The following is a 14,627-nucleotide window of genomic DNA, read 5'->3' as shown; positions in this document are numbered from 1 at the left end:
CGTAATAAAATGTTTATTATTGCAATACGGATGTAATCTAGATCATTTTTTAGGCCAGAATATAACAAGATACAAGTTTTTCAGAAGAAATGGGAAATACTGTGTCTTTTCAAAAACATTTGATGATTGAAGCAAGTCCGATTTCTAACAAGGATAGGCTACTAAGCTCAAAACTTTTATTTTTCTATTTTAAGGTTTTTAAATTGTTTTAATCCCTTGTAAAAATATACACAAATATTTTTCAATTACTGGTTTTGTGCTCTATAAGCAATTTATTGTCTTTTCATCCTGTTTATTTTCAAAGATATTTGATTATTCAAGCAAGTCCGATTTCTAGCAACAATTTCTTCTAAGCTTCAAAATTTCAGTTTTCTTTTTTAAGGTTTTTAAATTGTTTTAATCCCTATTTAAAATATATATTTTTGCAATTACAAGTTTTGCTCTTTAAGCAATGTCATGTCTTTTCATATTAAGTCTATTAAAAATATTCGATTATTACAGCAAGTCTGATTTCTAACAACGATTGCTAATAAGCTTCAAACTTCAAACCATAAAGAATAATCCATGGACAGGCAGTCATGTCGTAAGTAAGCAGAAGTCATCATTTATTCTCCTGATGAGTACTTGTGTTGGGTTGTTGCCTCTGAATTATTTGTCTTTTTTACTGTTTTTACTATTTGGTAAATGATGACTTTATGGTTGATTGTGTATGGCTATGCTGTTTGACCTATGTGATTGTATGGATGAGTAGGGTTAAGGCCTCATTCAGGTACTTATCTATATTAATTACGAATGTAGGAAAACAGTCTTCCTTTTTTTTCTTTTTTTTTGTATTTGTGCTATTGAATTGGTGATTTCTTTTTTTATTATACATATATATATATATATATATATATATATATATATATATATATATATATATATATATATATATATAAATAAATATATATGTATGTATATATTAGCCTGGACCCCATGTATACATATCTTTTGGCCTCCCAAAATGTAGTTTCCTCGGATAATGTGGTATTGATTCATTTTAACACTGATAAGTTAATGTAAAGTAGGGAAATTAGCACAGAAGGATTACTCCAGAGATTAAAATGTGTACAACAGACACTAGCGTATGAAAAAGGAAATGGTTTGATTCTATTTTTAATGTGTTAAGTGAATATTATATTGAGTTTTATAGGGACAAAATCTCGTATTGAATTTGATTCTATCAGGGATGCAAGAAAGAAATTGCTATCTGAAATCGAAGTTTCTGGCGAATAAAAATTGCTTGACCAAGTTCAGCCGAGTTTTAGACCAATTCTAACAAGGCTCTCGATATTCTTGAAAAGAAAGAATATAAAGATAGCATGAACTTACAATGAAGTAGATGAAGAAGAAGAAAGATAAGATGAACTTACAGCGATAGTTTTCATTATTTTGCTTCTATTTATCTCTTTAGACCACGGGTTCAAAATAAACCTAATGCACAAATGTTTCCTATATACCTATGTTTAACTTGTTGTTTTGTCATTATTAATTTTGCCATCATTACTAGTTAATTTTCATTGTATATAGAATACTAATCTCCTGTGACTGACCCATGATTATAATATTGCATCATAGAATTGATCGGGAAGTGTATTTGCGTGAAAAAAATTGTAATATTTCGCCTTTTGTTGCTCAATATAGTATTTTCTTATGATTTATTGATGAATGTAATCGATGTTTAAACCTAAAACATTGACAAATATTAGCCCTGCGTGACAACAAGAGGTCCCAAAAGCCTAACGATCTTGGTTTTGTCCCCCGATGAGCTTTTAAGAATGATTATTTAAGAGCGGAAAAAGTTGTGTAATAAACACATTAAGCATGTGACAATCTGTGTTTTTGGTTAAGGTTAAATAAGGTCCTCTTTCCTAGACGGTACTTTCCCCAAAGAGTTAGGCTCACCCATGTAGGGCTTAATCCCCCCTCAGAATAACTTTTTTTTAGGTATACCCTTAATATCTTGGTTTTTTATACAGATGAAATAAAAAAACAAGTTTTTTCAACTGAAAGTAAGGAGCAGCATCAAAACTCAAAACGAACAGAAATCGCTACGTATATGAAGGGCGCTGCCTCTCCCTCAGCACGTCACTCTTTAAGCTAAAAGTTTTTTTTAGTACTTTTAGAAAAAGGGTTCTTATTGTTCCAATTAAACGACCTTTGTGTTTCAATAGTCGTTCTTAAAGAACTGGTACAAAATTCAAGCTTTAGCATAAATTTATTGAAAACTTCTTTTTAGGAAAACCTTGCAAAATTAGTATCTTATTAAGATCTTGCTGGAAGCATTAAATGGAACGGTTCATATCATACTGGTACGTATAATGGTACAATATAAATAATAGAATGGTTAAATTCCTAAGAAATCTAAAAATTAAATTCTTTAAAAATAACTAGAAAATATTCTAAAAATAATGGTGCCATATGCAAACTGAAAAGGAAAGCCTGATTTTTTTTTATTTTTTTTTTATTTCTTTGGAAGGACACGAACTGGTTTTTCGTGAATCTGTCTGCAAAAAAAAAAAAAAAAAAAAAAAAAAAAAAAAAAAAAAAAAAAAAAAAAAAAAAAAAAAAAAACCTTCAAAATACACAATAAAAACTCATTTAAAGCCTCAATTGGCAAATTGGTATTTTTTTCTAGAATTTATTGGCTAAATACCCAAAAGTTATCGCATTTCCAAAGTGTTTTTATGTATTTCGGAAGAAAATTTCCAATATTGGACTTCTTGAACCGTAAATTACTTATTGCTAAAGGTCCTTATTTAGCCCAAAATTTTAGGCACAGATTTTAATAAAATTTTATAAGAAAGGTACCGTCTTGGCTTAGGGGTCCTTGACCAGTAATTATTGCTTGACCGTTATTTTTCAATCTTTTAAGTGGGTAAGGTTGTTTTTACAGCAGTTAAGGTTTCCTATAAATTAGGTTCGACTACACCCTCTGGCGACGGACCCTTGAAAGAATTTAGGGCTCAAGTTCCTGACAGATAGTTCTAAGACATTTAATTAAGTTTATTAATATATTTTAATATCTCCAATAACTTTTTATTCAAGTTACCCTTACTTAAACAGGATCTAAGATTAAAATATCGTAGAGCATAATTACGAAACGATTGCGTAAGCATAGAAACACAGTAAAACTAGCCAATGGCTGAAAATTATCTTAGCAGCAGTATTGTATTTTTTTTTTGTTTTGTTTTATTTGTTTGGTATTTGTCCATTATTCAGTAAACACCCAAATTGATTTAAATTACAGGTAAACGGGTTGAAACAACTGATATATATATATATATATATATATATATATATATATATATATATATATATATATATATATATATATATATATATATATATATATATATATATATATATATATATATATATATATATATATATATATATGTATATATATAGTTTAGGCGGTACATTTGAACATTAGATGGGGGGTAACTTTAGCGGGCCTGCATGTAAAATGTAACTTGACCTTTCTTAACCTAATGAAAATGCCAAACAAAAATTTAATTAAAATATACCTACAATGTAGTTTTCCACTGAGCCGAAGCTAATTCTCTCCGAGTTCATACAACGGTGAACGGGTTACTGTTTGATATTGGGAACCAAATTTTTGGTGTTTTTTTGAATAATGGGCAGGCACCATTTGTTTTTCTTCGCTCTTTGTTTGTTTGTGTTTTTTTTTGTAAGTAAGCCTGGTGACAAAAAATGAGGTTACTCTTCTCCTCCTCAGGGTTCTGTAGGGTCTGGACCTTAAAACAACAGGCTACTTGTATGATATTGCCCCGACCACTCAAGTTGTTTATCCACTGACGCACTGTAAAACCGGTTTTTTCTTTGGTTTCTTTTAACTTAGCACGAGACAAGGCAAAGAGAAGTGACAAAATAGATGGGAAATGCATAATTTGACAGTGTGAACAGTATTTGGACAGTATTTTCACAGTGTGAAGTTAGAAAACAATTCTTTCTTCATAATATGCAGAATAGTTGTATATAACACATTTGGCATGCAGACCCGCTATAATTTGCCTTCCTCCCCCCTAAAAAAGTGAGGAGCGACATTAAAACTTAAAACGAACAGAAATTACTTGGTATATGAAAGGGGCTGCTTCCTCATCAACGCCCCGCTCTTTACGTTAAAGTTTGACTCTTTCTCTCAACTCTTCCATTTAAAACAGTAAAAAACTTTAGCGTAAAGAGCGGGGCGTTGATGAGGAAGCAGCCCCTTTCATATACGAAGTAATTTCTGTTCTTTTTAAGTTTTAATGTCGCTCCTTACTTTCAGTTAAAAAAATTTTTTTATTTAATTTCTGTACGTTTTTGAATAAATGTATGTTTTGATTTTGTCCGCAGAGGAATAATTAAAACGAAACTTGTATATTTATTTTTTTGGCTAAATAGCTTTCTCATAGTTTTGATGAAATGATTTTGAGAAAAAAAAGAGCTGGGGACGAAGCCTATTTAAGCTTTAGTGTAAAGAGCGAGGTAAAGACGAGGGGGTGAACCCCCTCATATATGTAATAAAAACATGAGAATACAAAAGTTCGTTACGTAAGCCAATTTATAAGTTACATATACCTTTTACTAATAAAAACAATCGTAAAAAATTGAAAGTTCTAGTTTCCTAGTAACCAAAAATCGGTGGGCAACTAGGCTTCCCCTCCCGCTCTTTTTGTTCTCAAAATCATTCGATAAAAACTATGAGAAAGCCATTTAGCAAAAAAAGAGAGGAGTTAAGTAACGGAAAATGATCAGAAGCATTAACACTGATATCGACATGGGAAGACCTTGTAAACTTGAGTTCAGGAGAGGAAAGCATGAAATCAAGGGATTAAGCGGCTCCGGAGTTATTTACATAAGTGAAGGGCAGATCATTTGAAATTGCTTGAGTATCACGACATGCCTCAAGAAAGACATGGGTACGGGAACACGTTTTGTCCGATAGATCACATTGAATGTCGCCTGCGATAACCCACTTTTATTTTTTGTCACTATAAGTTCCGAGACGGCAGGAGAGTTTGTCACACGCGCTGAAATTTTCTTTCCTGACTTCTAAACTGGAGTTCAGGACAGGAAAGCATGAAATCAAGGGAAGAAGCGGCTCTGGAGTTATGTACATAAGTGAAGGGCAGATCATTTGAAATTGCTTGAGTATCAGGACATGCCTAAAGAAAGACATGGGTACGGGAACACGTTTTGTCCGATAGATCACAGTTAACGTGGCCTGCGATAATCCACTTTAGTTTTTTGTCACTACAAGTTCCGAGAAGGCAGGATAGTCTGTCACACGCGCTGAATTTTTTATTTTCAGACTCGCCATCTCTGTAATTAGTGGGCATGTACACTGAAAACACTACTAGATCTTTTATCTGAACAGTAATAAAGTAATCATTTTTTTTAACAGGGCTTTTTGTGCTTCAGGGCATTTAAACGAGTAGCACGGATGATCACTGGAGCCGCAGAGGGCACATTTGAGTTCCTCCACGCATGGATTGACCTTGTCACTTTGATGAGGTCCGGCACATCCGGAGTATTTAAGGGGGCTCTTACATTGGTTAGAATGTTACCGAAAGAATGAAAATTATAGCACCTATTTGGGAGAGGCTTACACTCAAACAAGGGGAGCCGCTCTTAACCGATTACAGGGGCATGGTCGCTAGCATGTTTCAAATGTTCATGAGATTCAAATTTGAGCCGGAAAGATTTAGTTTTACCTAGCTGGAGTGCATCCGTACAGTTTACGATGAGGGAGCAAAGCATTTCTTTATCCATGTCTTCGGGTACATGGCGTACTATCCCATAAAATGACGGGTTTTTAACTTTTGCCTCAATCGATTTGTCCGAACTGCTTAATGCGTTTGCGCGGTGGCTTACGTCACTTTATTAGAGAGCAACACACGCCAAGCTTCCCTACGAGACTTCAGCTGTACGATGCTAGCGCTACTACTCCCCCCTACAGAGTCCAGAAGGCTCTTACGGGCCTCAGGAATTGTCCAGCTGTTTCGGTGGGTTCTTAACTATAACCGAGTAAGAAGGCTTCGGCATAGCCGGCTGAGACACATCTTGATTCAGTTTTATTGTTTTTTTTTTTTATTGTTTTAAAAAGTAGAGTTGTGACAAAGAGTCAAACGTTAGCGTAAAGAGTGGGGCGTTGAGGAGGGGACAATCCCTTTCATATACGGAAAAAATTCTTTTCGTTTTAAATTTTAATGTCGCTCCTTACTCGCAGTTAAAAAAACTTGTTTTTTTTATTTAATGTCAATAAAAAACGGTCAGTAATTAATTCCAAAATGCTTTCACAAAAAGTTTTTCAAAGAAAAGTAAAGAGCCCCGTTAAGCCAAAATGCACAGAAATAGAATTAAATAATCTTAAGAGTGTATAACTACCACCAATCACCATCAATAAATAAATGAAACCCAAAAACAATCCGAAATTATAATAAACCACCAAGTCGAACTCAAAACGAGCAAAAATTAACTGAAGTAGGGCTGACAACCCCCATGCCTTCTAAAGACTAGAACATAATTTGTACTTTACTTTGAACTTTTGTAGAAAAAGGTTTTAAACTAATCCTAATAAAAAACATTATATGTAAGTAATGAGTGAACTACATCACCTAAAGACCTCACCCCATGGGTATTTGAGGAATAGAGGTGTCACCGTCAGAAGCATAGTTTGTTGGATCGTTCAAATATGCTGAACAAAACGGCTATCCAGAATTTGCTTAGGTGTCTTTGGGGGATTAAGTGGCGTGATGGGCGCTGCTTACTGTTCAGTCAATTTTGAGTCTTAAAATGGACACAAGAACTTTCAAATTCTAATTTAACGAATCTCTTCCGAAGTATCTACGACAACTCTTTCCATACAAAGTAGATTGGTGAATAGAACAAAGTAACAAATAACACATAAAGCCAAAATTAATGGATTGAAAATCTGCATTGTCTTTGGGCTTCTTATTCTGACCATTATTACGTTACAACCCTGTCCATATACAGCTGTTATTCAAACTGCCCCCCTTAGCATGACTTAATAGTTTTAATTTATTCCAATTCAGTAGTCCTGAGACATAACAGATAATTGCTTTTAAAACCTGTAACACACATAGTGTCTTTTGATTTTGTTTATTACTTATCATAATATCCATTGGTATTCATAGCTTAATATCCTTAGGCGTTCTTAAGATATTGTATATGGGTACTTTTGCTTTCTAAATTTCAATCTAACAAGCTTAGCCTTTTCTTAGATATCTCAAATACGACAACCTTGGGTTAATATTCTCAACAGCTTGCACTGAAAGTACCAAAGCAATAATTTTAGTTATTCCTGCACAGGCGTTCTTTTGACAACCTGGATACACATAGTTTTCTTTTGATTCCATTTTCCATCCTCCTTAACTTCGCCTAAAATTTCAGCTTTATATCCTTTTCTGTTACTGAGATTCTGCACATCTGTGCCATTCTGACAACCCGAATACAATTAAACTCTTTTGTTCTAGCTCAATAGTTATAGTATAGTAGCAGTTTTAGTAGTAGTACCTGTACCAATTTTCGTACGAGTAGAAGTAGCAGTCGCAGTCCTAATTGTATTAATGGCATTAGTAGCCGTGATCACAAGTGATCGCAGTCGCAATTACAAGTTGTTACAGTTACAGTCAATGATTACAGTCACAGGTGCAAGTAATCGCAATCACAAGTAGTTGCAGTTGCAACTAGTTGCAATCACAAGTCGCAACAAGCAGTCACGGCTAAAGCAATAAACAATTGCAGCCATGTGAACAAGTAAGTGATGTCACAATCACAAGGAGTCAAAGTGTACAAAAATGATTTACACATTACAACAGCATTATAGAGTGGCTTCTGATCCCAACAAGGTATTTTAAAGTTTTGCAATTTTAAAACACTTGCTATCTCAGATTTATACTTTTATAGTAATTCTACTTTTTTGGGCTAGCACTGAATGGAAAGTGCTGGCATATTGATAGGGTCGATTCTATTTCATCAATCCGAAGGTCTAATAGAACTTTACTTTTTTTAAAGTTTTCTCAGCCTAAATAAGTCAGATTAAGTCAGAATAAACTTGATGACCCATGATTAGCACAAAGGTTTCTATCGAAAAGTGGCCATTGCCTTGAACTCATTGAAAAAATTTAATTAATTGTATCTCGTTGTTGACTCTGGCAGTGTAAAAATTTCGTAATATCTTGCTAAATTATCAATATTGAAGATATTGATAATATAAGCATCGATGAACAAATAACCACAAAATTACATGCCTAATATTTCCTGTATTAACATAAAAGTCATCCTTAAATGAAACAAGGAATACTTTATTCTTATACTGTATGTCGAATCGTTTTGAAAACATATTAAGCAATAATCACCTTTGTATATAACAAAAAAGTATCGAAATATTCATACCTTACAATGGTAAAAAACGTAACATTTGTGTATGACACAAAAAAGGGAAAACTTATGCCAAAAAACGGCAAGAGGAATTAAAGTCACGGATTCAGCAATCCAAACACAGCTCCATAACATTCAATTCTGCAAAATAAATCTCAAATTCTCTTGCTGTGGATCAATTTTTACAAATTCATAACCCTTTTTTCTTCCTCGACCAGGGGATCGCTTCACTCTACTGACATCAACTTCAGTTTCGTCTGTTATGCCTTCCGTGACCAATTTAGCAAGACTTTTAAGTGGCTGAAATCCAGTATCTAAGCTTGGCTTCACTTGTTCGCCAATATTGGTGCTCATAACCGATACTTCAGAGTTACTTTCGCTCAATTTCACTGGTGTGATTTCGGATTCCAAGTGTAGCTCCTCTTGTTCATTGCTGTTCATGTTTGTGACAGATGTTTCAGAGTCGCTGCTTAATGATCCAACTGCTGCGGCTTCAGGTTCTATACTAGAAACAATCTCGTGTTTTACTGCAGTGAGTGGAAAAGATGTGACAAAGGTAATGGCGGACAGGCGCAGCATAGTGTGCTGTAAAAGAACAATGATTTTATTTGTGATTGTTCAGAAACAATTAACTTTGCTAACAGCGTGAAAATTATTTTCTGTATCTGTTATTTTGTCCTATTAGCAGAACGAAAGGGTGTGACAAACTCATTAAAAGGAAACCCAAGTTTGTCTCTGACAGACAAACAGCCATCGCCATCTTATAATACCCCGCAAAATCATGAAGTTAATATTATTAACATTATAATAATTATTTTTATTATTTCTAATGCTTTTTTTTTACCTCTGTTTCATATTATCTTGAAAAAGTTCATTTTATCAAATTGAAAGTCAAAAGTCAATGTTGCGTATTAGGTACTATAGAAATGTTTGTTTGTTATTTTTTAAATTCCTACGTTTTGCAATATAGCCTTGGCTGAAAATATTTTACTTTGCAAATAAATGGGTTTATTCCCAGATAATATTATAGTAGATTCAAATCTTTCAGTATTACTAGTAGTTCTTTCTCATTCGTGATCCTCCAACTCAAACTTCTTGTTTTTCGGTGGAAATACACAAAGTTCAAAAATTCTACTAAAATAATCCTGGGAATACACAGCAGCAACTGCAAGAGTATCTTTGGTTTCCTGAGCATTCTCAATTTATTCAACTAAAGAAATTATACATCCATGAAGTTTGGAAAGGAAGATTAGAAGACGAGAAGGACTTATTTAAACTACCACCTTCTTCACTGATCAACAGACTTACCTGGCACTGAAACAAATCACAATTTGCCCATTGTGGTAGAATATATTTGCAAAAAAAACTCCTTCATGCCTTATTTTATTAGTACGTATTAACGTACTAAGGTACGTTAATTAACGTACTAGGACACATTTTAATATGTTAGTACGTTAATATGTTAGTAATTTAATACGTACAAGTGGTACGTATTAACATACCGTTAATAACGTATTAAAGTACATTAGTATTTTCATAGTATATTAGTATTTTCATTTTCATAGTATTTTCGTAGTATAGTATTTTCATTAGTAAATTAGTACATTAGGCTATACAAAGTTCAACTTTGGATACCATGAAAGCTAATCGAACAAAATGATTTTAATAGGAATAAAAAGTAATTTCCAATAGACCGATTTTAAAGTGTCACCATTTCTTGTCTAAGTAGCTCCATCGGCCTTTTGAGTAAAATGAATAGAAAGACTACTGGAGGAGTTAGACAGACAATTCAACAAATCGGAGGGAGAAATTCAAATCATTGTTCTCTCAAAAGAAGTTTTATTCTTAATTTCATGCTTGCATTGTAATAATTCTCACAAGTATAAAACTTATGTATACATAGCCGAAAACGGGTATATCAAAGACTAGATTTTCATTTATTCAAATATACAGGAAATTTATGCTATCTAGGAATCAGCTTTATGTAATAATATATTTTAGCAGTAGATCTATATTAAATTCACTGGTCTTAACTGGCATTCGCCTGCAGGTTCAACCAAGATTTCTTGCTTACATTGCGAGTCTTGCCCTACACTTTATCGGGCATAGTAGCTTCCACAAACACGAGTTTATTTCCACCTTAATGTGGAGACGGCACATGTGGCTACAAATGAAGGTTCCTGATTGATAGCGTTTGGGATCTAAGGGACAGGGTGGCTCTAAGAAACCCTAGGTTAGAAACGTAGTTCAAGAGAAATATAATGTGCCTCTGTGATTTCAAAACTTCAGTCCTAAAATGGAAATATATATACCCCAAAGGAACCGTACTCCTCCCATTTCAAATCCACCTTAACGATGCTCTTTCTCAACCTGCTCTTTTCTTACCCCTATTCGTTGCTTTACTTCAAGATGTGAAAAATACTTCTGCCACCCGGATTACTGAAAAGAATTAATCAGCCACCCAAATAGTTTCTCTGGACATTGTTGCCATTACCACTTCCTTGGTTTCCCCCTTTTCTTCATCATTTTAATTTATTGATGCATTTTATTCCTTTCCTTCTCTTTAATCTTTTCGACCTGTGATTTTTTTTATTTTTTCAAAAGTCGGTGTTAATTGAAATTAATTATTCATTTAATCTATTATGTAATAATTCATCCCTTAGCAAATCATAAATTAACTCTCATTTCAGAACATTTTGTGCTTTGCACCATTAGTGGGTGCACCACCTCGTCATTGCCTCGTTCTTTACGCTAAACTTCAAATTTTGTTCCAAACCCTTAAGAATGTCCCCTGAATCACAAAGGCCGTTTAATTAGATTAGATAGCTCTCTTGAAAGTGCTAAAAAAACACTTGAGCGCAAAGAGCAAGGTATTGACGAGGGGGCAAACCCCCTCATATGCTTAATATATTTGTTCGTTTTAAGTTTTAATGCTTCTCTTTACTTTCAGTAGAAAAAACTTGTTTTTTTTTTATCGAATTTCTGGTCGTTTTTAAAATAACGCTAGGAAATCTGGGGCCCCCTTCATGGAAAGTTTCATTCCCCATGAAATATTTCTTCATGAAAAGATCCTCCCACATAACCTTCTCCCCTGACCCCACTCCACCAGAAAAAAAACCTGAAAACGTCTGTATGCTTCCCAATAACCAATACTATACGTAAACAATGGACAAAGTTCACAACTTGCAGCCCTTTCCCCGGGGACTGGATAATAAAGTCATCTTCAAAGACATAATTATTATATTTTCCGACTATACTGGATAAAATGGATAAAAAAAATTGATCGGGTGATCTTGGAAAAAAGTGAGCGTGTGGGGGGCTTAGTTGCCCTCTAAATTTTTTGATAAATTAAAAGAGCACTAGAATTTTTAAGTTTTGTTTAAATGAGCCCTCTCGGGATATTGTAGGGCCACTGAGTCGGCACAATCAACCCAAGGAAGAAAAAAAAATAAATAAACAAGCATCCTTGATTTATCTTCTGGCAAAAAAAAATTAAAAATAAAATCCCACATTTTTGCAGATAAGAGCTTGAAACCGCTTCAGAAGGATTTTGTAATACGCTGAATCTGATGGTGTGATTCGCATTAAGATTCTATGAGTTTTAGGGGTGTCTCTTCCTTTTTTCAAAACCAAGGGAAATATTCTCAGGCTCGTATCTTTTGCTGGGTAAGATTAAACTAGATGATATCTATATATTTGAACTCGACATAAAACTCCAATTATTTTGATGTATCTATTGGTATCAAAATCCGTTTTTTAGAGTTTCAGTAACTATTGATCCGGGTCGCTCCTTACTTACAGTTTCATACGGCAAACTGTTTGATAGGCCTATTTTGTCACTGCAAAATTCATTTAGCTCATTTGTGCTTTTCAGTAGACAATTTGTAGAAATTAGTGTCACCGAGACACGCATATGACTGCTGCCTTATGGAATAAAAAAATGAATGCCAATGGACACTCGCAAGCTGGGCGTGGGAGCGTATTGCTACTCTAATTTCTATCCCCCCCCTAATTGATTTTGAAAAAAGCTTCTTTTATTATTTACATTTTTAAATGTCTTTGTTTTATATTTCTATTTAAAAAAGATAGAACAACAATATGTGTAATTCTTAATGGAATAATATCATCATGATATTTTGTGTCTGTAGTGCTGTCTTCGCAACGGTACAATAAATACATAATGCGAAGCGCTGTCTTTTCGCAAAGTACAAATGACATAGATATAAATGTAGGCATCTATAGAAAGAGTTTGTAATCCCGTCTATAAAAGGGTGTTTAAATAAAACAAAGATTTTTCTAAATTGTATAAAGATTCTATAGTTTTTGTGCATAGAGAACTTTTTTCAAAACTTTCATCCCTTCAAAAGTTTTTAGACTTGTGCCCCTCCTTTGCAGTCTGATTTTTTTATTATGCTTATTCCTAGTAGTTTTTCAGTTATGTACATTCATACGACAGAATACATTAAACATTACATTCAAATCAAAGTTACAAGCATTTGCCTAATGGTCATTTGTTTCTTTTATTAGACAGCTTAGCAGCCTACAGAGCTTTGACTAGACTGTTACTTGTTACGGTAGACTTGTTACTTGTTTTGTAGGCTGTTACTTGTTACTGACCTTCACTGTTAAAACCACTTTCTAAGGTTTATAATAAAGCTAGAAACCTCATTAAGGAAACTAACCGTTCAAGAGTTATCCCCTTACTTGATCTCGAGTCAATGTATATTCTTTCGTGTGCACGTTTTACTTTTCCTCAGCTTCATGGTGACCTCCCCCCATCCCCTAAGCGTTCCGCCATCTTTCATCTCTGATCAGAATAATTACAATCTTCGGAATACCGAAAATCATACTCAAGTTCCTTTTACTCCTTGTGTAAGGTTAGACTTTAATCCTTTAATTGCGAGTCATATTGTTTGGAATAAGTTGCCCGCATCAGCTCGAAGGTGCCACTCATTCGGTTTGTTCAAAAAATTATTAAAAATTCTTTTGCTTCTAAGAAATTATTTTATCTATTTTTATATGTGTATATGCGTGTATGTATGTATATGTATATATATTTCCTTATTATTTCATTGGAGTCTATTTTATCTAATGATCTATATAATCAATTTAGTCTATTCAATCTATTAGTCTATTTAGTTTTGTTTTCAAAAGTTTTTATTTTATTTATATTTTCTTTTCTTCTCCTTTTTACTCTTCTCTCTGTAAATAAGTGATTATTTAAATTTTTTTCATCTCTGAGTAAGTGACTCGTTTATTTTCCCCTTTTTTACAGGCCAACGAGCTTTTGGGGGAATAGTAAAATGTAATATTGTATGTGTGTTTCGTGATGAATAAATCTTATCTTATCTAGATGAATTAAAATCAAAAATGAAAGATAAAGCGAACTTACTGTAGTAGTTTTCATTCTCGTACTTTGATTTATCTCTTCAATTCACAAAATCAAATTAATATCTACTGCCCGACCACTGAATGTTCACCTAGACTTAAATAGCCTTATCAGTCATTCTGTGAAAAAAAACAAAAAAAAACAAGAAACTACTCGTTAAATTTTTACTGATACGTAGAATACTAATACTAAATATTGCCCGTGACTGCCCCTGTTAGTGATGAAGCAATACTGTATCATTAGAAATGATTGTGCAAACTGTTTTTGTAGCAAATAATGTTCATTATTAGTGCGGGAGCTTACACACGTATGCAGACTTGAATCTTTAAGGCCGTAACTCCGCCCCCACAGTTTTGAAGCCTCAACAATTTTTGCTATAATTTCTTATTTCGGTCATATTAAAGGTCTATTTTAGATTTCTCTTTGTTTTTGGTTCAGATTTGCACCCCTTCAAAATACAATTCTGTGTCCACAGATCCACATAACTGACTTGTGTGACTTGTAGAGCCTAATTCAGTGGCTCAGTTGCTGAAAAAGAAATTCAATAATGCAAAGACAACGAATGACACAAAAGATTCATGGTAGTGGTGAATAAAAAAAAATGAATAATTAAACTTCCCTGGCGTTTTCCCTTCCTTTTGATCCCAAAATAAGATCTATGGTCTATAGCAGCAAAGTGGCCTAACTGATGAAACTCAACATCTTTCCTCGGGATGGAAATCGTGAACTGGAGCAGAAAAGGTTGAGTTACGTTTTTAAAAGCTATAGTTGTTTAAAAAAAAATGAA

General features: G+C 33.6%; 2 protein-coding genes across 2 annotated transcripts in view; both read right to left on the bottom strand.

The window, feature by feature from the left end:
* The window catches only part of LOC136036999 (prostamide/prostaglandin F synthase-like), a 71,004-nt gene extending 69,494 nt beyond the window's left edge, over positions 1-1,510 (bottom strand). The window contains exon 1 of the mRNA XM_065719400.1: positions 1,413-1,510. The gene's annotated coding sequence lies outside the window, so the exon portion shown is untranslated. The remainder of the gene's footprint in view (positions 1-1,412) is intronic.
* Positions 1,511-8,313: 6,803 nt separating this feature from the next.
* On the bottom strand, positions 8,314-13,974 carry LOC136036998 (uncharacterized). Its single transcript, XM_065719397.1, has 2 exons — positions 13,844-13,974; positions 8,314-9,036 (listed from the first exon to the last, which is right to left on the bottom strand). Exons 1-2 carry the CDS (start codon positions 13,856-13,858, stop codon positions 8,587-8,589), a joined length of 465 nt encoding a protein of 154 aa, XP_065575469.1. The 5' UTR covers positions 13,859-13,974; the 3' UTR covers positions 8,314-8,586.
* Positions 13,975-14,627: the final 653 nt, after the last annotated feature.

Source organism: Artemia franciscana, chromosome 16, assembly GCF_032884065.1.
Source record: "Artemia franciscana chromosome 16, ASM3288406v1, whole genome shotgun sequence".
NCBI lineage: Eukaryota > Metazoa > Arthropoda > Branchiopoda > Anostraca > Artemiidae > Artemia > Artemia franciscana.
The sequence above is the reverse complement of the archived record's forward strand: the minus strand, read 5'-3'. Positions and strand labels throughout refer to the sequence as shown.